The sequence below is a fragment of the Urocitellus parryii genome, chromosome 2 (genome assembly GCF_045843805.1).
Source record: "Urocitellus parryii isolate mUroPar1 chromosome 2, mUroPar1.hap1, whole genome shotgun sequence".
Lineage (NCBI taxonomy): Eukaryota > Metazoa > Chordata > Mammalia > Rodentia > Sciuridae > Urocitellus > Urocitellus parryii.
This window is the reverse complement of record NC_135532.1, coordinates 114,334,591-114,360,266: the sequence shown is the minus strand read 5'-3', so window position 1 is coordinate 114,360,266 and position 25,676 is coordinate 114,334,591. Positions and strand designations below refer to the sequence as shown.

At 39.6% G+C, this 25,676-nt stretch overlaps 1 protein-coding gene across 1 annotated transcript in view; it reads left to right on the top strand.

The window, feature by feature from the left end:
* The window catches only part of Lekr1 (leucine, glutamate and lysine rich 1), a 175,402-nt gene that overhangs the window by 30,259 nt on the left and 119,467 nt on the right, over positions 1-25,676 (top strand). Inside the window, exon 4 of the mRNA XM_026392929.2 lies at positions 18,322-18,441. Coding sequence (XP_026248714.2) covers positions 18,322-18,441 — 120 coding nt within the window. The remainder of the gene's footprint in view (positions 1-18,321; positions 18,442-25,676) is intronic.

The window sequence follows — 25,676 nt, the reverse complement described above, 5'->3', positions numbered from 1 at the left end:
CCCCATTGGCTGTGTGTGCCTCCTCAGGCCTTTTCTCTATCCATCTGCACCTCCACTGCCACGTCCTCCTTGGCTGTGGGCTATTGCCTGGGCTCTGCTACTCTGTTCACAGCTGTCCCACTGGATCCATGTTTGCCTGCAGGGCAGTGAGAAATAATCCACCCCCCTTGTCCCACTACTGTCCAAGGCACATCATATCATAGGCAGAGCCAACTGCTGGTGAAGTCTTCTCTGTGCTCACAGGGCACCCATCCATTGTATCCCAGCTCACCACAGGAGTCCATGCTAATAGGACCGAACATCAAGCTGCTTGGTGGTCAGAGGGTGAGCCCTCCTCCCCTTCTCCTGCCCACTGGGGCTGAGGCACCTTTCACCTTTGTGGGATCCTGGCAACTGTACCAATTTTCTTGCATGGACTCAGACCCTAGGAAACGTTCTTGGGCTCCTGACAGGCGAAAGAAGTTTTAAGGTGCAGTTGGGCTAGGAGCCATGTTGGTATTCAGGTAGCAGCAGCCCCCAGTCCTTCCCCAGGCATTTTTTATATCCAGGCTAAACAAAGAAGGCACATTGCCAACAGGTTATACAGTGAGCGCATGCTGGCAAGCAGATGTTCATAACCTTGAGTACATATGCAGAATCAGGGCATTCATGACCTTGGCTACATACTAAAAACACGCCTCACCAGAAGCCTCAGTGAGGGAGTGTAATTATAGCCATCTTGGGCCTGCCCTACCTGTTGCCTATCTCTAACCCATCCTTATCTCTGTCCAGACGATTGTGTCAGAATGCATACCTGACCATTGCGTTCTGCTGCTTTTCCTACTGGGGTTCACGTCGTCCTTTGAATGAGGTAAGGAATCCCTGTCTTCCTGCTTGCCACAGCCTCACTCTTGGTTTCAGTCACCTTAGCTTCCTTTTCAGCTCGTAAGAGGTAACATACTCTGGTCTTTTGAATGCATTGTATCTTCCTCTGGGACGCTTCCCCCCTCTCACCACCCTTTCACCATCTGCTTTGTTCCGGCTTGGATGAGGTGACAGATGCTCCACCAGGCATTTGTCAAGGCTGGCAGGTGCCCATGGGGTCCTTTGGTTTCCCTTTCATCGATGTCTTTAATTACAGTCATTTCGCATTCCTGGTTCTAAGTTTCATGAAAACCAGTCTCATTTCTTTACTTTGTCTATCCCTAGCACCTATCATAGTTGTCTAGCACATGGTAATGTTCTACCAGTATTTGTTGAATTGATTCATTTATGAGAAGATAGGAAACGAATATGATGGCTCCTCGTTTGAGTAATTCTCCATTGTCTGAGTCTCTGAGCAATAGAGCTGAACTTTCTCTGGGGATGAGGAAAAGGCCAGACACTTCTCCTTTGCAATTAAGGGTGACTTTCTTGAAGATTATGTCAAATGAGATGTAAGTGAAAATCTTCTAGGGGTTTCTGGGAAGATTTGCACCCCCTTTCCCCTTTGTTGCTCTCGTCTCCTTCCTACTTGAAATCCAGAGAACAGGCTGAGGGAGCCCAGCCTTCACAGTGGTGAATGAACGTACTGCAAGGATGAGCATGGAGTTCTGAGAAGGGAAAGAGCCCAGTCCTTGGTGATATCTTGGCATCTTTCTACTGGCTCTGAAAAGCCTCTCTCTAGATTTCTTGTTATATGAAAATAATCAATGTCCCGTAGGCTGGTTTCTGTTATATGTAGCTAGATGCAATCCCTGTTGCATACATCCATTGCCTACATTTCTTGTTTGTACCTAGTGTGTGCTGTTCTGTAATGGCGGATGGGTAGGTGATGGACAGATGGGTAGATGTAGAACAATCAGGCTATCATAAACAGCTAGAGAGTGGAGGCTGTATTTGGGACATTTTTGTACCCCTTTCCCCATACCTGGCTTTATCCACCCTAACACCATCCTGTATATGCCCCCAGAATGTTTTTTAATGATAGTGTTAATTGAGGCTGAAGAAGATATTTCATCAGGAGGACTCTGAGTTCTAGCTTTAATTTGGATTCTAAAAATGAATTCCCCTGATTTCATTTGGACCCTTATGATGTAGAGAGACTCATAAACACTTGCATCCCTGATAATTGTGGTGTATCCTTGATAATTTAGAAAACCAGTAATCTTCATAAAGGAATCAAGGACAAATCTTGGCAAACGTCCTTCCCCATGATGTTTAAACAAAATAATCTTTTTAAAATGAAAGAATGTCAAGTATTCTATGCTGAGATAGCGCATTATAAGATGACCACAAAATTTATGGTCCAATTTGGGAAATTTTTGAGAGAAAAAGGAGGTGCTATCAATAATGATTCTTGAGCAGTAAGTTCAATCTGGAACTGTCCTAGGATTTACAATTAATTTTAAGGAAATAACTAATTTCAATATGTCAAAAACTACAATTTTGATATAGATTTTAGTTACTATGAAAAACTCTGAAACCATTCTCATTCAGTGTTTTTCACATATTTTTTTTCCCTCACCAAAATAAGCTACTGTTTGTTTCTTTGTGGTTATTTTTGTCCTTTGAGAGCCTTCTCTTTGATGATGTTACCTCTAGTTCTTCCCTTAGTGCCTTTTTTGATCCCATTTAGAACTCAGGCTTTAAAATACCCTAGCAGTTGAGGGTGTGGAGTCTCGTTGTCTTTTTATTGGTGTTAAGTGTTGCCTTCTTAATATGTTAGACTCTTTTAGAACAGAACTGTGTCTTCACCTTCCCTATGTCCCTGCATGACCTAGTATAGTGGTGGGCACAGGCGGGCATTTCTCCATTTGCTGAATGACTGAAACCTCTGAAACGAATCATGAAGCCATAATGTTCATGTTGGATTTCCTTTTGACTTTACCCCATATATCACAGGAATGTCATGCACCTCTTGGAATGTGCTCAGGCTTGTGCTTTATTCTGTATTTTAAATGATTTCCATGTCAAGAAAAGAGAAATGTGAAGAGTGTGTCTCTTGCTCACCTCTGCTTTCTGTCAGCACTCCATGTATGATACAAGGAACATTGTGATATGCATCCGTGCGCGGAGAGGTTGTCTTGTTTTCCAGTGTGTAATGCTGTCCACTATATTCTCAGTTACTGCAGCTTTCCACTGTGTGGAAACTGTCCAGTCAAAGGTGATTGTACAGGAGGTGGCCAAAGAAGGTTTGAGAATGGGGAAAAGGAAGTTGGGTAACATTCCTTTTAAGAAGAGAACGTGCAGTTGGAGACATGGATGTGTTATGACCAGTCTTATCAACAGAATGTGCTCACGCTCAGGCTTACCCTGGAGTAGATAACATGGCCCACTGAAAGAACTGGTGCTATGTCCACAAGATTGTGTCACTGAGCCACACATAGGTTTGTGAATTGTTTCCTTTTTAAATTTATTTTCATGAAATAAATGATTTTATGAAGTTAGGGGCTTTCTTCAGCCATTAAGCTGAAGATTTTTAAGAAGCACAGAAGGAGAAACAGAAATAAAAGGATTGAAAGTACCTGTTAGAATCAGCTAGCAGATTGGAGGGCTGCTAATATGGGAAAGATGGCTACTTAAATGTGCCTTGTTCTATTGTGCTCACCCCCCAACCCCACTTAAGTTTGTTTTCTCTTTTCCCAGTCCTTATTTTTTAAGTTGTCTGTGGAGAAGCAGCTTTTTCTTGGAATATCTGCCATCATTGTTCCTCTGAGTCTGGCTCATCCAGGGTTCTCAGATCTTTCTCATGAACATTAGCTTCCAGACACAAACCTGTATTAGAGTCTGAGCCAAAAACCAAAATGTATCATGTATTTCCTTGAGAAGTTAACTCTAGATAACCTATTTTATTGCTTTTATTTCCTAAAAAGGAAAATTTATTTTCTTGCAAATGCAAAGTTATAGATTGCTATATTAAATATCTTATTTTCTCTGGAAAGATATTTTACTCATGTATTTTTTAAACATTTATTTTTTAGTTATAGATGGACACAATATCTTTATTTTATTTTTATGTGGTGCTGAGGACCAAACCCAGTGCTTCATGCATGCTAGTTGAATGCTCTACCTCTGAGCCACAGCCCCTCATGTATTTGCTTTTATCTAGTAGAATGGGTTACGATTGTTTCCATTTCCTATTCTCTTTTAAAGGGAAAAGTTGGCCACTGAATTAAAACTCAGAATTTTCATTTAATTAGAAGATAGTCCTTCAGCACCTCATGCATGTCATGGTAGAGTTTTATGCTATTGTGAGAACGATGACTGCAATTAGAAAGCTTTCAGGGTTTATAGCAAGAATTATGTCCATTGATATGTCCAATGATATGTGCACAGATGCATATCATAATGTTCCTTGTATCATACATGGAGTGCTTACAGAAAGCAGAGGTGAGCAAGAGACACACTCTTCCCATTGCTAAACACTTATGTTTCACATAACTATAAGAATGTTTTGTTTGTTGGAGTTAAAAAAGATGACAACAGCAACAACCTCCTGTTTCCTCTTTCCCTTAACGCCTTCTCTCTTGCCCAAATCTGAAGTTGGTTTGGAGGCAGAAGGAGATGACAATAATTTGCTGTAGAAGCTGGAAGGCTAAGTGGCCTGGTGAGGGAGGAAGGGAGGAACTTGCCAAATCCTTTCCCTGCTGAGAGACAGACTAATGAGGGCTGGTTCTGAAAACATCTTATGCCCATGAACACAAATGTTCCTTAGAATACTACTGGACTCTCTCCCTCTGTGAGCCCCTGGGTTTTGCAAGAAGTGACTTTAAAAAACAGATACTTGGGGATTCATTTAAGTTACCATCTGCTTCTCCTTCCTTCCTGCCTAGCACTCCAGGGTCCACTGCTGCTCACCTCTTCTCTAGGTAATGCTGTGCTGCTCATTGGCTGTGGGCACTCCTGCTAAGCATCAGCTTGAAGTAGTGTCAGCATACAGTGTATAAATCAAAATCCATTTTGAAAATGATGTGCAAAGAAATAATACCAAGTTACAAAATCAGGGCACAGTTTATTCCAACCACCCATCAGTACCAGGGTAAGAGTCCTGCTCTCTGGGTTTGGATCCCAGCTGGTCACTCAGTGGTTGTGTGGCTGCGTCCCTGCACCTACTCACTTTCCTCTCTCCTGCCCCATCCCCTCATGTGTCAGGTGGGGCTGGTGATGGGTCCACCTGGTAGGCATAACATGATGTTTAAATAAAGTGGTCACGTAGACTGTTGAGCACAGTGGCACTTGGCAGATCTCAACAGGGCTTTACTTTGTTGTCACTGTTTTCATTCTTGTAAATGTGTTCTCACACTGGGGAATAGAGAGTCTAATTATCTAGTCAGTGACAGGCAGAAAAACTGAATTGTAAGGCTACGGTTCTGGCTTGAAAAGAGAATCTTAGGGATCTAGTCTTGAGAGGTCACCACATAATACTCTCCATTTACCTTCGATTCTTGTCACTATAGGCCATCCACTAAGAACTGATCATGTGTACTTCTCTTAAGCTTCTGTGCTTTGGTTAGTGCCCCTCTGGAGTTCCTTGCTTATTCTATACTTTCCTAATGGTAAAGGGCCCTAACTTGTCCTTTACCACTCAGTTTCCTGGGCCGAGTCCCCCATCCCCTCCGCTGTGCTCATGTAGACTTCTGTGTGTGCTCCCTGTGAGTGCAACCCTCAATGGGCCAACCCGCTGACCATCTTCTGCACTAACTGAAGTTTTTTGATGAATGAACAAATGCATGACTCAGTTGGGACTCTGAGTGGAAGAATCATGGCTGAGATGTAGTGCGGTCTGGCTGCAAGGATGAGGTGCCTCAGGCCTGCTTAGCAGAGGTTCCTGTGGAGTGAAGGAACCATCCAGAGACTCGAGAGATCCTCCTCAGCTGGCCTCTGTTTCTTGTAGTGCTTCTTGTGGAATGCCAGAGTCTATAGGTCAGAGTATGTGGGACACTTTGCCCTTGAAGGGCTCTGGAATTCTGCCTATGCCTTTGCTGTCCAGGGAGGCTTCAGTTCTCTGAGAGTAGAGAAAGGAAAAGGAAATCCCAGAGTCTCTGTCTTCAGCCTTCTTGGATGAAGGCACCTGGGAGACTGTCCTGGGTGTGGCTTTTATTCACAGCTCTTAAGTGCATGATATGGGCTACTTGCCAGATATTTGAAGATCAGATAAGGCGGACTCTGGATTTGACAACGTGACAGTCTGAGGGCATGAGAAAAACTGCTCATCAGCTCTCTTGGTGTATCTTTCAGATTGACCTTACTGATCTTTTACAAGAAAAATATTAGCATTCAGCTTCACCAGGATGATAGAAACAGCATTTATAGATGTGGGACTGTCAGAGAAGTGGTAATTGTGTTTTGGGGTGTAAAAAACACCCCTACTGTCCCTTCCTACTTGGGAACTGGGTGAGCACATTGGCTTGCCCATGCAGTCTGCGAAAGGAGTGCTTGAAACAGTCCCCTGAAACAGTGTATGGGCTCTGCGCTGGGCTGGAGTCCCTGTCACTGTGGACAGCTCATGTAGGCAGAAAAACCCTTCAGGACTCACTAGTCATTTTAAATAAAATTAGTCACATACAATGATTATAAAATTAATGCTAAAAATGAAGCCTTGCTTCTCAAAGTAAGGTTCCTAAGAAGTATTGAGAAAGCGTTCTGTGATCCCACTTTATTTGGAAAATACTTCTATCTTTGCTTGGTGATTCACTCTAGATATTAGCACAGCTGTTTGATCTGAATATTTACATCCTCCCTGAATTCATGTGTTGAAAACCTAACCCACAGAGGTGTGACCATTGGGCACTTAGGGAAGATCACCTGGAGCACTCCCTTGCTCTCCTCTAAATGAGGTTCCAGTGAGAATGGCCTTGGGACCCAGGAAGTGGCCCTTGTTCGACACTGAGCATGAGGGCCCCTGGACCTTGGACTTCTCAGCTCCTGGAGCTATGAAAACTGAATTTCTGTTGTTTATGAGCCACCCAGTCTATAGCGTATTGTAGCAGCCCAGGCAGGTGGTATGTGTAGTTGGAGTTCTGGGAGCCCCTTACTGTGAAGCAGTGTGTTGTTTCTGTTTTTCTTCATTGTGAAGCCATTCTGGGTTGCTATGGGGCACTTACTGCAGAACACATTTGGACAACACTAGAAAACATTAATAAAGTATTTCTTGTGGCAAGAATACTGCTAAAAACCAAACAAAATCCCTTGATTAGAACCAAAAGGAAGCTGAGAAGCTGCAGTTGGGATTTCCCAGGAGGTTTAAATGAAAAGCACCTGGAAAGCATAGTGCTCATGCCCTTGCGGAGCTGCTGCAGGGCTGCTTCATCATTTTCCTATGTAACAGGGAAAGAGGCAGAGTGGACCTCTGTCCACGAGAGAAGTTGCTGACCTGCAGTTTGGAGCAGTTGTGGCTTCTCCTTGCCTGCAAGTTCTAGTATCTTGGTAACTGTCAGTGTAAATTCAGTTTTTCCCCATGGCTGTAATCATTTTCTGTCTTTCTCTCTGCCGGTTTTTTCAATATGCAAAATAAAAATATAATTCATTTATTCTTAAAAGAATTTCTCAAATGAATGGCAGGCAGCCACTTTATACTTTTTACAGAAACACTGTTCAGATTGGCTTTATGTGGATTCTTAAAACATCTAAAATTCAACCAGTGAATTTTAGAATTAGACAATATAGCAAACTCAAATGTCTATAGGGTATCCAGAATAAGTGAGAGAAAGAGGTAGGTGGGAGCTATAATAAACTGAAAAATGCATGTTCATTAGAGGAGGCAGCTGTTCCAAAAGATTGGCTTTTTTTTTTTTTTTTTGTGGGAGAGTGGGTGGTCCCATTGTTTCTGAATTACTTGATTGTCAAAGAGAAGCAGAGAATCTGGATCTTTACTAAAAATCACTCAAAGTTACAATGCTGGTGCTCATTTTAAAAAGGATCCACTCTGGAAGTCAAATAAAACATGCTCAAGGACCAGTTGGTAACTTTCTAAACTTGGCAACTATAAGGCTGCCCATTGCAGACCCCAGGTGGTCTTGACACAGCTCATCGATGGCTGACATTCATTACAGAACATTTTACAAAATGATTAGTGTGATGGTGCTCCTAGCCAACCCTGCACCTGGAGGAGTTTTGAGAACCCTATATGCATCTGCTTAAATTTAACCTGAGACTGTAGTGATGCTATTTGATAATCTGAAAAAAAAAAACACTTTACATTTTCTTTTTTTTAAATTTTTTTTAAAGAGAGAGAGAGAATTTTTTAATATTTATTTTTTAGTTTTCGGCGGACACACATCTTTGTTTGTATGTGGTGCTGAGGATCGAATCCGGGCTGCACGCATGCCAGGCGAGCGTGCTACCACTTGAGCCACATCCTCAGCCCCACTTTACATTTTCTAATGGCATTGTCACTAGGTATGAGACTTTCAGTATGAGGTTAAGGTTGAATCAGAGAATGTTTAGTGAAGTGCTGAGAGCAGAAAAGTTGTCCAAAAGTAAAATAGGTTCTTCAGTGTTCACCAGAGTATTTTGACCATTATATTTTTACATGATTTGATAATTTATAATTGAATGTTTTTCTCATTATAGTAAGCAGTAGTTTGAATTTTGATTAATATCATGCATGTCTGTGTTCTTATTGTTGTAAAAAGAAGAATGCATAATATCTTGTTGAATGATTCTTTGGGTATTTTTAAATGGCACTAGAGCATTAATGAAACTATTTGATCTTTGATATGGAAGTAACCATAATAACACATTTTTTTCCTGATTGATAAATATTTTGAGAAGAAAATAAAATTTTTTCTAGTAAACTTTATTTGCTTCATTCCATTCCTCCTAAGCAGTGCCCTCCCTCCTTTGCTGTCCCCTCCTCTTCCTCCTCTAAACATTTTTTCTCAAGGATGCTCACGGAGATTTTAGCAGAGTCTTCCTGTGTTCCGGAACACACAGGGCAGTGGACCCCTTGCCACAGAGGCTGCCTCTTCAGGTCTTTATCACCCTTTCCCCCACCTCAGGGAGCTACAGGATAGGCACCCTCCATTGCTTCTGAGTCCTCACCTGTGCTCGGCATGGAGTCGTGCACACGGCAGTGAGTCGTGCACACGGCAGTGAGTCGTGCACACAGCAGTGTGTGATTGTAATTTTGAGTGAACGATTTTTACTTTTCTTTTTCCCCTAGGATAATTACAATTTGAGCTGATGTTAAAAATAGTGCATATTCTCTTTTTCTTCTATTGAGCTGGTTATTTTTGTTTCAAATCCAAAAAAGAAAGAAAATCCCAAATTTTTGAGTTGAATATTTTCCTCATTATGGTAATTTTAATGATTCTTTGAACATCTTACAGTTTTCTGCATTATCTATGAAAGCTCACATTATCATTCTCTTGAAACTTTTCACAGAAAAACATGTGACTATACTAGTGTTTAAAACCACACATGTAATCTAGTGACATTTTGGGGTTTATTAATAAATGATCTTCCATATTACATTTCAATGAACTCATTTTTTTCATAATTCCTACTATGGTTAAATGTCCCCACTAAAACACTTGTTGAAATTTAATCCCCATTGTGAGCTGTTAAGAGGCAGAACCTTTAAGAATGAGTAGGTCATGGGGGGCTCTGCCCTTGTGAATGATCTATCCATTAGTATATTACTGGATTAGTTAGTTATTTGGAGGGCGGGTCTGTTATATAGGCCAGTTTGGCTCTGTCTCTTGTTGCATCCCACCTGCCATGTGATGCCCTGCCCTGCTCAGGATTCTACAGAGAGTTCCCACCAGTAGTTCTCACCAGAGGGGTGGCCCCTTGACCACACCTGGCCACTAGAACCAAGAGCTGAACAAACCTTTATAAGTGACCCAGTCCATAGTATTCACGTATAGCAACAGAAAATGGACTAAGACAGAGACTTGGTGCCAAGGGCAGGGCTGTTGCTAACACCTGAAAATGTGCAGGTGACTTTGGGATTGGGTTATGGGCAGAGCCTGAAAGAATTTGGAGGAGCAGTTTTTCAAAAGACTATATCTCCATGAACAGAGTGTTAAGGTTGAGAAAGACCTTAAGTAGAAGAGAAGAAAACTAGGCAAAGTTGGGAGTTCTTTGAGACTGGCTGAGTGGTCGCATGTGTGTGCGATGGAAAGATGGGCAGGAGTCGCCATGCTCAGGAGGCTGTGTGTGCAAACAGGGAGCATCTCCTTGGGAATCAGAGAAAAGGTTACCCTTGCTGCACAGTGACAGCGAACACTACAGATGCCAGGAGGTGGTGGAAGGCTGCATTTAAGAGTGATGGCAAACTGGTGGAAGAGATTTCTAGAGAGCAGTGCTTTAGGCTGCTGCGAAGTTACTGCTAACTATGATGCTAACATGAAAGAGAAATGAATCATTTAAAGATAAATTTGTTTTTGTGTTGATAACTTAAAAAGGAAGCAGGATATAAAATTTAGGAAGCACCTTAGCTAGGTGGTATATAGGATGAAAGGCATGCTGGGCAGAGTGCCCTCACGTGGCCCAGGGACTGGTTGCTGAAGAGATAACATGATCTGAAAGAAGCCCGGCACCATTGGTCAAGAGAATGGTGTAGAGGCCCTAAGGCCATCTTAGGGACCTTCCAGGTCACCCCTCGTATCATAGGGCCAGAGACCTAGGAGAACAGCATGGTTCAGGGAACAGGCCCTAAGTATTCTCCAGGACCCTGCAGGACTCTGCTTCCAGTGACTTGGTGCAGCGCAGGCCACCCAACTATGGCTTCAACCAGCCCCACAGGACTGTGCCTCCACTGCTCCAGAGGATGCAAGCCTTTGGCCCTGGCAGCTTGTTAGTCACCTTTCTGTAATTGAGTACCTGAGAAAGTCAACACATACCTGAGTATAGCAGCAAATCCCTGAGATAATTGAACTGTAAAGAGAAAAGCTTTCTCTTGGCTCTCAGTTTGGGAGTTTCCAGCCTACCATCAGTTGGCTGTATGGCTTTGCCCTGTGGTGGGGTAATGTCTCAGGGTAGAGATCATGTGAGGAGCTACCTGTTTCCTTGAGGCCAGCAGGTGAAAAGGAGAAAGGGCATCGCGTCCAGTGACCCAAGACTCTGACTAGACCCACCACATACAGGCTCCCGAACTCTTAGTGGTGCCACTCTGGGGAACAAGCCTTTAATATGTGGGCCTTCAGGGACATTTCAGACCCAAACTGCATCCTAGCCACACTCTGTGTACTAGGTGCAACCCAAGAGAGTAGCCCCATGGGCTGAGCCCAGCAAAGCTGTGGGTGCCTGGGCCCCCACCCCAGCTTGTCCAGGAGGCAACCTTGGACTGAAGGATTAGTACAAAGTTTCAGGGTTCATTGTCTGCCCTGCTGAGTTTCAGACTTGTTTTGGGCTGGTTCTATGTGCCCCCTGTACCTTTTTATAACCTATTTTTTCCTTCAAGACTGTGAGTGTGTACCCTATTCCTGTCCCACTGTTGCATATTGGAAGCAAATAACTGATTTTATAGGTTCATAGCTGGAATCTCAGATCAGACTTTGGACTTTTACAAAAAATTTTAAATTTATTTTAATTAGTTATACATGACAGTAGACTACATTTATGCACTTTGATATATCATACATATAGATGGGATATAATTTCTAATTTTTCTGATTGTACATGTTGTAGAATTACACTGGTCATACAGTTATACACACACACAGAGTAATAATGCCTGTTTCATTCTACTATCCTTCCTAACCCCATATTCCTCCCCACCCCACTCCCCTCTACCTAATCTAAGGTAACTCTATTGTTCCCTGGTGCCGCTGCCCCACCCCCAAGGTGAATTAGCATCTACATATTAGAGAAAACATTTGGCCTTTGGTTTTTTGGGATTGATTTATTTAGCTTAGCATGATAGTCTCCAACTCTATCCATTTACCTGCAAATGTCATAATTTCATTCTTCTTTAAAGTTGAGTAATATTCCATTGAATATATGTTCTACATATATATTTTCTTTATCCATTCATCTGTTGAAGGACACCTGGGTTATTTCCATAGTTTAGCTATTGTGAATTGAACTTCTGTAAACATTGATGTGGCTGTGTCACTGTAGTATGCTGATTTTAAATCCTCTGGGTATAAACTGAGAAATGGGATAGCTGGGTCAAATGGTGGTTCCATTACAAGTTTTCTGAGGAATCTCCATACTGCTTTCCATAGTGGTTGCACCAATTTGAAGTCCCAGAGACTTTAGACTTTTGAACTGATGCTGACACAAATGAAAACATTGAAGATATTGGAAGGAATGAATGTAGTTTTTATGAGAAGGTCAAGTTTTGGGGGGACAGAGGTGAGTGCTATGGATTGGATGTGGTTTTTCCATGCCAAAACCAATGTTAAAGTTCAGTCCCCATTTTAAGATAGCAAGAGGGTATAGCAAGAGGGTAGGAACTAATTAGCTGTGGTATGGGAGTGGCACCTTTGGGAGGTAAGGAATACACGAAGGTCCAACCCTGATCCACTGGGACTGCGACTTTATAAGCAGAGGAGGGCCCTGGACTGGGTGCTTCCTCAGCACTCCATGTCCCGCACCACCTTGGGATTATGCAGAGTCCCCGCCAGCAAGAGGGAGCTCAACAATATCCTGCATTCCAGTCTTTAGAAATGTGAACCAAATAAACATTTATTCTTTGTAAATTACTCAGTCTGGAATTTAGATATAGCAACAGAAAAGACTTTAGTTTTAAACATGAATTTATAAATTATTTGCTTATCTATTGCCTCAACAAAAATTCAGTCTCTTATTTTCACTGTGTATATTATGCACATTATAGACTATATAAAAATAGATGAAAAAGATTGCCCTTAATATCACTTCCTAAGATAACTGATATTGACTTTTTGGAGTTTTCATTGTATTGTTTATGGAATAATGACAAGAAAAATATATAAGTGTGTTCACTTCAGATGCAGATTTTCCTCAAATATTCTAAATCTAAGTTTGATTGAATCTATGGATTAGAATCCAGATATGGAGGGCTAATTGTACTTTAAAGTGATGGTATTGATATTTAAAATACTGTCCTATGTAAACAATGTGATTTTATTAAGAGCACTTAAAACAATAGAGATTTCATTCATTCCCAAGTTGTCTTCTATTTCTTACCTTTAAGAAAAATACAGTAAAATATTTTGCCTTTCTTTTTGTGAAATCATATTTCAACCCTGCCCCTGCAAAACAGAATTAGGTGTTTAGTGTTTTATGAAGCTAGAGTTAATATTTTTTCTTTTTCAATATATTTTAATTAGTTGTTAATGAACCTTTATTTATATGCAGTGCTGAGAATCAAACTCAGTGCCTCACACATGCCAGGCAAGCACTGTACCACTGAACCCTAGCTCCAGCCCTAGAGTTAATATTTTTAACTTCTGCTTCTGTGTTAATGAAACTGAAGAATACTATATTTAATCAAAGAAAGATCTGTTATTTTAATTGAGTATCTGCGTATTAAAGAGACCAGAGGAAAGTAAGTGAATAATCAAAGACCAAATAAAGCTCCAATGAAATTAATTACATGAGGTTAATTTAAAAAGCAGTGTTGATTTTGTCTAGTGCAAGATACCTTTCTCCTACCTTTTTGGGTACTTTCAGTGCATTAATAATGTACATAAAGGAGAATGACTGCTATAAAATTAAGACTATCCTAACAAAAGGATATAGTTTAGTAACTAAGAATTTTGTAGGAATTTTGAATGTCACACCAATTTTCTAAATAAAAGTAAGGTAATACCACTCCTAAGGAAATTGAGTATTTGTATTTACAGATAATTTTGTTTTAAAAATTGTTGATGTCCCATAGGCTCATATGTCAGTAACATTCTTGGTCCAGTGCTTGCTCCTGCTGGTATTTCTGAAGCTGCAGTAGCTTTTGTGAAAACAGTTAAAGCAGCCTGGTTTCCACTCATGTCTTCTCTGCTGAATAAGAGTTCCTTCCAGTTTTATTGAACCCTAAGTGATTTCTCTCTCTGAAGGACTTGGACTCTCCACCCCATCCCCTATTCTCTTGACTCAGAATTCACTTTTCTCACTGTCCTCAGGCGGTGGTTAACTCCAGGGGAGCAGTTAGAGAGCAGCTTGTCCTCATGGGCAGATGTATGTGGGTTTCTGAAGTTTATTTCCCAGCAACTGAAGTGCCTGCTTGTTTTGATTGATTTCTTTGTTGCGCTCCTAACTTTCCCTTGATACTTGGATGCCTGCACCTGTGAGACCTTGGTAGAATGCAAGCCTGAATGTCTCCCACATCATTTTTCCAGACTTTGAACTTCCATCTCTCAACTTTGATTGCTGCAAAACCAGTCTGAGGGAAAGACTAAAAACAAATTAATATTTACACCCCCGAGATTGACAAAAAAAGAGCATAGATTACAGGTGCCTAATAGATTAAGATGCCTAATGATGGGATCATCTTTTTCCCCCTAATATTTGATGTTAAAATGTTTTTCTTTAGAATAATTTTATTATGAGTAATATTAATAGATAATCAAAATGAAAATGATTTAAAAGGCTTGATAATATATTCCTCTCCTTTGTTTTACAACTCAGAAATTCTCACAATCTATTTTAATCAAGTTGACTAAGAAAAACTGGGAAATAGATAAGGGTAATAAATGTGCTGTTCTCATAGCTGCATTGGCAAGAGGCTTACAGTACAGGTCATCTCACTCCAGTACAGGACTCTCCACTGGAACATGCTGTTAGTCTCACAGTTTTCAGGAACAGTGCCTGACTAGACAACATCATGTCCTCATGTCAACAAAGCATTCAAACTCTGTGCAAAATCATGACTGCTCAGAAAAAGCTGTGGCTTGCACAGCACATACCGTATTGCAGCATTCTGTGAACTGTTTACTTCATAAAGCTGACCTGATACATACAGTCCAGGTGGACACTGCTGCTTCTCTGCTCACGTAGTTTGTAACCATGCTAGTATTCGATATGAAGAAAGCAAGTATGCTACCATAGCCAACGCAGAGGCCAGGTGATCAAGCTTCTCAGGACTGTAGTCAGAGGGCTGGGGTGTTACTCAGGCCTGACTTTCATTCCGAAAATGTCTTCATAGATGGACCTTGGAAAGTGTCTTAGTGTGCATTTTTCTAATGACAAAAAAAAAAAGTGTTTTGTAAAAATACAAACTGAAAACTCATAATAGTTGGAATAGGCTTTTATTTAGATGTTTTGTTTTTTGAGACAAGGTCTCAAGTTTGGCCTCAATCCTGAGTGGCTGGGTCTGCAGACATGTGCCATCACACCCAGCTAACAGGGCCTGGAACCTGCTAAGCAGGTGCTCCACCACTGAGCTATACCCCAGTCCTGGAGTAGGGCAGTATCAAGGAAAGTTTAATACTTACCTTAAAACAGCTTATTATTCACCAATGTGTTATATAAACTTAAGTTTCCTTCTAATATTTCTAGATATTTTCCCATTTATAAACCTGAGACATGCTTATACACAAACAATAAGACCAGATAGGGTTGTTTGTTTTTTTGTTTGTTTGTTTGTTTTGGTACTGGGATTGAACCCAAGGGTGTTCAACCACTGAGCCACATCCCCAGCCCTTTTTATTTTTTATTTTGAGACCGTGTCTTACTAAGTTGCTTAGGGCTTTGCTAAAGTTGCTGAGGCTGGCCTCAAATTTGTGATCCCCCCATCCTCAGCCTTCTGTGCTGCTGGGATTACAGGTATATGGCACTGTGCCTGACTCCATGTAGGTTTTTAAAAAAAATTCTGATTTTAGATTTTCAAGCAACACATAAATATATCTTCATTGTAAAGTATTTCAAATATTGTGGCAAATACTATAGGCCCTTTGAACCTCCTTCCCACCCGATTGGTATGATGTCCTAGGGGTAACTCTGACTTAACATTGCTAAGGTTGTTCCTGTTTTCTAAAATTTTAAATGTATTAATGAATATATAGAACTTGCTTTCATATTGTGTTTATTGATCTATAAGTTACAGTACGTTGCAGTTTTCTTTTTTTTCTCCTTAATGAGAAGTCTTGCCATGCTTCCCAGGCTAGGACATAGGGATCTGCTTCATTCCTCTTTTGTATTTAATGTTTTGTATATAATATTCCACAGGACTACAATTTTTTTATTGTTGTTCATCTAAGATTGGCCAGAAGGTTATTTCCTTTTATTTTTTCGGTTAAAACAATATTAATAATTTTTTAACATTTATTTTTAGTTACAGGTGGACACAATATCTTTATTTTATTTTCATGTGGTGCTGAGGATTGAACCCAGTGCCTCACGCATGCTAGGTGAGCGCCCTACCTCTGAGCCGTAACCCCAGCCCCCAATATTGATAACTTCTATATTTAAAATAATGGACATGTTTTACTTACATAAATCACTCATTGTATATGTAGGAATCATCCTTTTTATAATTTTTTATTTTATAATAATTTTAGACTTACACAGAGTTGCAAAAACAGCTTCTCCCAGTTTAGCATGTTAAGAAGCCTTGATAGATACACAACACTAAGAAAAAAGAAAAGACTGTTAAAATTTTTTTTGTTCTTTTTAATTATACATGACAGTAGAATGCATTTGACATATCACACATACATGGAGTATAGCTTCCTATTCTTGTGGAGTTACACTGGTTATGTATTCATATGTGAACATAGAAAAGTTAAGTCCTGTTCATTCACTGTCTTTTCCATTCCCATCCCCACTCTCTTCCCCGCTTTCCCCTCTGTTCAATCCAGTGAACCTCCACCCCTCCTCCCTGCTGCCTATTGTGAGTCAGCATCTGCATATTAGAGAGAACATTCAGCCTTTGTTTTTTTGGGATTGGCTTATTTCACTTAACATGATAATCTCCAGTTTCATCCATTTACCAGCAAATGCCATTTTTAATTGCAAAAAGCTGTGTAAAAATATAAATATAATCATGACATAATGTTGGTTAACCAATGAAGAACAGTGTTTTAATAAGTTCTTTAATAAAAATGATGGATTGAATCTTGGGAAGATGAGAGGAGAGGAATGGTCAGGGGCAGGTACAGGTGTGTAGTTGAGAGTAGGGGGGTCAGCTTTTATTAGCCACCAACCCCAACATTTGTTTTCCATCCCATTTTAGTAACAGGACTGTGAATACACTTGGGGGCTCATCTTCCTGTAATGAACACTGTGTCCCAGCTTTATTTCACCCAAGTCTAGGTGAGGCCACATGACTAAATTCTGTAGCAGTATTCAGTATATGTGATGCTGAGGATCTTATGGTGTATGGAGTAAGCCATTATTTTCCTGCTGATCATCTGGAATGGGAATGAAAGCGCTGGAGCTTCTTCCTCCATGGAGGTCCATGGGAATAAAGAGGGTGGAGCAGAGACTTGTTACATTGTAAATGTAAGCTATCACGTCAGCATCACACTGGCTGCCAAGGGACTTGTCCTTTGTGAGATTGTGTGTGTGTGCAATAAGATTCCAGTCTTAGTTATATATAGCAGAACTGGATCTTAACTGACTTTGAATTTACTAGGTAATATTAAAATGAATATTAGACAACAACAGTATAAATTTATTATTTAATAATGTGGAGATAAATAGTAGGGAAAAAAACAGGAAAAAAATTGAAAGTGGTTGCCACTGGCAGTGGGAACTGGGTAAAGGCAAATAATTGCTATTTTTTATTATGACCTTTTTAGTAATATTTGACATTTAAAATCATTGTGACATTTTATTTTTTAATATATATATTTTTTTAGGTGTAGATGGACACAACACAATGCCTTTATTTTTTATGTGGTACTGAGGATCGAACCAGGGTCCTGCCCATGCTAGGCCAGTGCTCCACCACTGAGCCACAATGCCAGCCCCCATTATGACATTTTAAATTTAAATTACTTTAACAAAATACTTGATACTTTATATTTTAATTAATATTTATGAAAACATGATCTCTGAAAATTTGAATAGTACAAAAGCACATAGAGTAAAAGTTCTACTTTTCTTCCTCATTCTTTCTCTTTTTTAAAAAAATATTTTTATTAGTTGTTGATGGACCTTTTTTTTTTTTTTTTATTTACATGTGGTGCTGAGGATCGAACCCAGTATCTCACACGTGCTAGGCAAGTGTTCTACCACTAAGCCACAACCTCAGCCCACTCATTCTTTTTCTTTTTGTCCACCTATAAGTTCCACTTTCCGTCCAGGAATCTTGGCTGGTTGGCATGTTTCTCTCCATATTTTTTTTCTATACATTTATAGAGTATGTATAAAGATGCATCTTTTTTTTCTACTTATTTTTATTAAAAGTATATTTATATTTTAATTTAAAACAATTTTCACTTGGGACTATTTAAGGTTGTAACAGATGTTATTTGTTTATATTTTTAGAATTTGGGATGCAAGCATACAGCTAAAAAGTCAACAAACTGAATATCAGAGAGTACATAAAGAACTGAGTCATTTGCAACATGAATTAAAAATCAAACATAGACTATCACAAGTCTTCAGGTAAGATCATACTTAAAGAGTTAAAAATTATAAAAATTTAAAAGATACATTTAATACTAACTTTATTATGAAAATTTAAATATATTTTAGTATTATGATTTGTGTATCTGGTATGATTTAGAAAAATGCAAATAGCTTTGCTTTTTTTTTTTTTGGAACCATATAGCAACTGAATAGTTTCACTAATAAAATTTAAATTGGGCAAACACCTTGTTTTTCTTATTTTGTAGTGACATATAAAATAAAAACACAGTAGCTACTTTGTTTCTTTGGATCAGTGTTCCCTGGTGTATTTGATCTCCAGATAAAATGTGACAGAAGAGGATAACTTGCTAAATATTAATACTAAACCTCCCAAAGTTAGGAGTCTCTAACATAAATGTTGTTCTTTCTGCAGATCGATCTATCTATCTATCTATCTATCTATCTATCTATCTATCTATCTGGAAGATGAGAAGAGGGAAAGGGTTAGGGCAGTTACAGGAGTATAACACACACATAGTCCTTTTTTTTTTTTTTTTTTTGTACTGAGCATTGAATCCAGGGGTGCTTAACCACTGAGCCACATCTTAGTTCTCTTTTTATATTTTATTTAGAGAAATACTTTTGCAGAGTTGCTTAGGACCTCCCTAAGTTGCTGAGGCTGGCTATGAACTCAAGATCCTCCTACCTCACCCTTCTGAGCTGCTGGAATTTCAGGCATGTGCCACCACTCCCAGATTTATATGCTGTTTAGATAAAATACAATGATCTAAACAAACTACTGAGTACATTTTTTTCTTAAAAATTACACCGAAGCTGGGCATGCTGGCACCTGCCTCTAATCCCTACAATTTAGGAGTCTGAGACAGGAGGATTGCAAATTTGAGGCTGGTCTGAGTGACTTAGTGAGACCCTGTCTCAAAAACAAAATAAGAAGGGGTGGGGATGTAGCTCAGGGGAGAGCACCCATTAGTTCCATCCCCCAGTGTAAATAGAAATAATAAATAAGTGAAAGTAGCATTGACTATATTGAGAACATTTATGAGAAAGAATGATTCCTTTTGCATTTTGAATAACTTTTAGCTCAAAACACATTAAATTAACATGGCAAGTGATACAGATTCAGGATAACTAAAGTCATGCTGGATATTTTGAATGTTAGGTTTTTGTTCTTAATCTATTAATTATTACCAGAAACATTCTGTTAATAAAATTCACTGGGCTAGTGTTTTTTTTAATGCATTATTTGGTGATAAACTCCTGGCCATCTACCTTTCATAAATGCTTTGCACAGTAAGTAATTTTTGAAGAAATGGATGAATGAGTGAAATCTACTAAGAACACAGATGCCCATTTTTGTTATCAAAAATCCCTTTAGCCATTGGGGGTGGTGGTTCATGCCTGTAATCCCAACAGCTCAGGAGGCTGAAGCATGAGTGTTGCAAGTTCAAAGCCAGCCTCAGCAACTTAATTAGGCCCTAAGGAACTCAGTGAGATCCTGTCTCTAAATAAAATATAAAAAGGGATGAGAATAGGGCCCAGTGGTTAAGCATCCCTGGGCTCAATCCCTAGTACCAAAACCAAAACAAAAAAGAAAGAAAGAAAAAAATCCCTTTAGCCTTTTATAGAAATCTGGTAGTGAGCCAGCAGGATAGTACTGTCCAGGTGGCCACACTTCTATTTTATTCAGGACCATTGGTATCCATTCTTGGCTCCTACGTGAACTCTGGGCCACCTAGGTCTGTCATGGATGAAGCGGTTGTTTTAACCACTAGTGCCATCATGGATGGTGGGACCCCCTGCGTTTGAAGGTTGGACCAGGAGTATATGACATTATCACTGTGGCTTCAAGATACTGTAGAACAGGTATAAGTGATCCTCATTATTCACGTTTGTATAGTTCTTGAAAGTTAGACATAACATACTTCAAAGTTATTTCATTTTATATTTTATTTTATTTTTTAACAGTACTGGGGATTGAACCCTGGGCCTTGCTCTGTCCCTAGCAGAGTTATACTTTTAACTGCTTAGTTCATTCACATGTTTTCTATAAATCTGTGATTTTTGTTTATTTTTAGCCAAAAAGTTGTCACATATTGGGAGTCTGGGATCTGATATATAAAAAAATAGTACATGCTAAAAACAACTTTGGAATAATCATCCAGCTAGACATTTAATACAAATAAAAGTTTGTGTTAAAGAATGCAGATAATTAGTGGTTTTATTTATATTTTCATTGGTAGATGCATGCATAGGAAAAGGCATACTGTAAAAATAAAACTAACCAAAGGTGGTAAATTTCAGTGACTTTTATTGCACATTAAAAGCTGATTTTAAATTATTTTATGATCATTTAAAAATATCTGTTAGAACATGAAACTTGGTGATTGTTCTGATAAAGAAAAGGAGCTATAATTGTAATCTTTCTGAAACAGGCAAGGGAAAGAATGCTGAGCTCTTCCCTTAGTGGTGATCACCTCTTTTATGAATTCTCAAGGAACTTGGAACAGATCAGTCATCTGTGTTGGGGTCACAGTGCTCTCTTTAGAGGTTTCTCTCATTCGTTAATCGCCTCCAGCAAAGTGTTCTCCAGGCTGTCCTGGTTCACAGCCCTGCTCTTGCAGCAGTGAGCAGGAGCAGAGAGAGTAGGCCTTGTGGGCTCCGTGCATCCACTGTCCACATAGACATGCTTTTGAGAATGACAAGCAGCTTGAGAAGGCCTGCAGCTAGATACTAAACCATGGATATCAGGTACCCCACACCTCCACAGTTGAAACTTTCCGGCAGTGCATACTTTTAGAGACTCTTGTTGAAAATCTTTCATAAGTTAATTGAAACATAAAATAGTCTTTAATTTTTTGATTTGAAATCTGGGCTCTGTCATCTCTTGAATGTTCAATGCCAACTCTAAGCTCTCTCGCTTTTCCTTCAATTCTTCAGTCTTGTTAAGACTTCATGTATTTTTTCTCATTTTCCCAACCATGTTGTAGCTTTTAGTTTATTTTCTAACCTTGATCCCATAGTTTATTACCCTGCATCTTTTTAAAAAAATATTGTTTTAGTTGTAGATGGACACAATATCTTTATTTGTATTTATTTTTATGTGGTGCTGAGGATGAAACCCAGTACCTCACATGTGCAAGGCAAGCACTCTACCATGGAGCCACAATCCCAGCCCACCCCGCATCTTTTAAAAAACACCTTCATTGAGATATAATTTATGTACCACAAAATAGACCCATTTTAAGTGGACAATTTAATAATGTTCACTAAGTCCAAGAGTTGTACAGCTGTTACCAATATTAGAACATTTGAATCACCCCAAAGAAAGACTCCTGCCATTTATAGTAAATCTCTGTTCTTAGTCCCCCCCAACCCCTCCACCCCCGCCCCTGTCCTAGGTAATCACTAACTTTCCTGTTCCTATAGAGTTGTATTTTTCTGGACATTTAAGATGTATAGAATCATATGATATGTGGTCTTTTACATTCGGCTTCTTTCACTAGTAATTTTTTTTTTGAGATTTATCTGTGTTGTGGCATTTATCAGTGATTTCCCTTTTTATTGCTAAATAGTATTCCATTGTATGGATATGCCACATTTATCTACCATTTTACATCAGCAGGCATTTGGATTGTGTCCACATGCTGATGCTTATGAATAATGCTGAAATAAAAATTCACCTACAAATCTCTGTGTGGATGTAAGTTTTCATTTCTTTGGGGTAGATGTCTAAGTACAGAATTACTGAGTCTTATGGTTAACTTATATTTAGCTTTTTAAGAAACTGCCAGACTGTTTCAGAAGTGGCTACACAGTTATAGTCCCACCAGGAATGAGGGTTCTCAGCAACACTTGCTGTTGTCTGTCTTGTGGATTACAATGCAATTACAATGAGAAATAGCATCTCATGGGGATTCCATTTGTTTTCTTCTTGACTGGTGATGCTGAGCATTGTTTGATACACTTATTAACTATTGGTGTATCTTAGTTGATGAAATATCTACTTAAATATTTTGTCCATTTTTTAATTTGCTTGTTTCCTGGTGATGGTTCTGGACGAGTTCTTGGTGTGTTCTGGGTAAAAGTCCTCTCTGTGAAACATGATTTGCAGTTAGTTTCTCCCCATCTGTGACTTATCTTTTCACTTTCTTAGTGGTGCTTTTGAAGAGCAAAAGTTTTATTTTTGATGAAATATAACTTCTGTTTTCTTTTGTGTACTGTACCTTGGTGATACATTGAACTGCCTAAGCAAAAGTCACAAACATCATTCTTCTAAAGTTCTATTGTTTCAGCTCTTACATTCAGGTCTAGGATCCATTTGAATTAACTTTGTATATGAGGCAAGAATCTGAACTCATCTTTTCTTATGTGGATATTCAGTCTCTCCAGCACCACTGTCAACAGACTCTTCTTGAACTGTTGGGCTGCATGGACATCGTTAGCCAAAATCAGCTCACTGTGAACGGAGAGGACACCTCCTTGCACTGTGTTGTTTCTGTGTCAGCGCTCCCTCTCTGAACGCTAGCCTCAGTGCACCTGGAAACAGGAGCTGTAAGTCCTGCAGCTTTCTTGTTTTCAGAGGTGCATTGCCCTCTCCCTTGCACTTCATCTGCACATAGGGTCAGCCTGGCAGTCTCTTCAGTAAGTTTGGTGATCAATTCAATTGTGCAGAATTGCCATCTTTAAAGTACTGAATATTTTACTTAATAGATGTTATCTATTGCAGTGGAGGTCTTTATTTCTCTCTGAAATGTTCTATTTTTTAATATTTCTCTTATTACACTTATTTTTTTCTTTTTTAACTATATTATTTTCATCATTAGCATATTTCTAACTTTTTAAAAATATTTTTTTAGTTGTAGATGGATACAATATCTTTTTATTTTATTTATATGGTGCTGTGGATCGAACCCAGGGCCTCACACATGCGACACTAGTGCTCTACTGCTCAGCCCTAGCCCCAGCCCCTACAATTATTTTTTTTTAACTAAATTTTTTTTTTAGTAGTAGTTGAACACAATATCTTTGTTTATTTTTATGTGGTGCTGGGGATTGAACCCAGGGCCTCACACATGCAAGGCAAGTGCTCTACCACTGAGCTACAGCCCCAGCCCCCCTACATTTATTTTTAATGTTTTATTCTTGTGTTACTATAAATGCAACTGTTTCCCTATTTTCTGATTTTATTTGGGGATTTGTTATTGCTAACATATAGAAATAAAATTGCTTTTTTCTGCATGTGCAGCTTGCTCCTTGCAACCTTGATGAGGTTGTTTTCTGGTTCTAGTGTGTGTTTGGTTGGTGCGGGAATTAGGTTTTTCTATATAAAGGAGGCTCCTAGTTCTCCAAGCCCTTTTACCTCTACTTATTCAATTGTCCTTATCCTTAAAATCCTCAGTCTTGACACCTGCCTGCAGGTAAGTCCCTGGTCCTCAGTGAAGAATCCTCACTGTTTCCCTCATCAGCCCTGTTTAGATGTGTGTGTCTGCCTGTTATTACACAGAGAAGGTTGCCGACTGAGACAGATTGATGAATCAGATGATGCTTCAGTTTCAAAACTCTCACTCAAGTCTTCCTTCTAAGGTCCTGGGAGTCCAGGATGAACTAAGATGGTTAGTTTCCAGTCATTTAAATATTCTGCCTCCACCCTGCTCTCCCTTCTGTCCTACTTCTGACGTCAGTAGTGACAGGCATGGGAGTTTCAGTAAGGGAGAGGTGACTTGGGAGCACACCATTATAATTGCCATTTGGAAAGATATTTTAGAATAGCTTCAATAAAACAAGCAAAAAATTGCAGACAAAAAATTTGGATGCATATGAATTTTTTAAAATTAATGAAGTAAAAGCAATGTAGAGCAATTTAAACAATAGAAAAATTTCTGGCATAAACCAAATCATAATAATTTTTCAGATTATATAAAAGTGATAAATTTTCAATAAAAGTTCTTGGATTATTTGATAATCCAGTGAAGAGAAGTTAATTATTCAAATTCATTGGAGAAGGTTTGTCTCCTGCTAATTTGACAACAGTTTCTAACATACTGAATGCAAAAATCATAGTGTACTATTTCCAAGGTGACATCGAGATAAAGTGGCTCATGAATTTTGTTATTTTAAAGAAAATATAAGATTAGTCACTTTTGAAGAAACTTGAAACAACAAAAGGCTTATAATTGTATATAAAAAATTGATGAGGATTTCCCCAAATTTGACAACACTAAATACTTATGTGGCATTACTAATAATCTTGGAAGCTGAAAGATCTTTCTAAACTACTATTACTAAAACCACAAGCCATCCGTGGCCAGGCCAGTGGCAAGGCTGTGTGGTCTCTGTCCTCACCACTTACAGTAGCATTCAAAAAGAATTCATTTTTTTGAGCCATTTATGGAGCTTATGGCTAAAAACATAAGCAAAAAGTGTTGTAGGACATTTTAAAAGGTACATTCTTTTCTTGTATTTTATAACGTTAGTGAGATTTATCAACTTTAAAATTTTTATTTGTAGTGATTTTTCTCATTGTATAAATAATTACATGCTTTGAAACCTAATTTTGTAGTTATCGTTTTAGTGCCTTTTCCCCAGGAAAACCATGTGGGCTCAGGCCCTTCACAGTTGGACCTCTTGGTTGATGAGCTGAGCCTTGTTCTCACCTCCCGTTGTAGAGGCACCCCCACCCACACCAGTCTTCCCTTCTCTTCATTTGCCCTTGGCCCTGATGCCCTTGTGTGCACGTGGCCTCCACTTGGCTCTGCCCTTGTTCCCCCTGTCTTCTCCCCCCACCTCGGCATTAGTCTTGCCGAATCCAGGCTGCTCCCCTTCCCTTTGGCTCCCTGTTTTGATGCTTTCTCTGCCCTCTGAAGCCAGTATCTGTCTTGACCATGCCGAACTTGGCGGGGGAGGAAGGGTGTCCTCCCTGAGGCTCTGGTCAGCTGGATGGAGCACACTATCCTCCTTCAGCCTCCGTTCTGTCTGTCCTTCCTTGGAGTGATCCCCCTTTGCTGGGCTTTAGCCTGTGTGCCTGCACCACACTGACTCTCCTCGACCTGACACACCATTCTGTGATGCATTTCCTTCTTGCCCTCCTTCCTCCTAGTCAAGATCTTGATAGCTGGTGCCACAGGCTGTTTTCCTGCTTCTGCTTGTGGCTCAGCCCTGCCTGCCTCATGCCTCTCTGAGGTCATCAGCTGTCTCCTTAATATTCACCACAGTGAACTTCCCAGCCTCTGTCGGAGGCCGTAGGGCTGGCC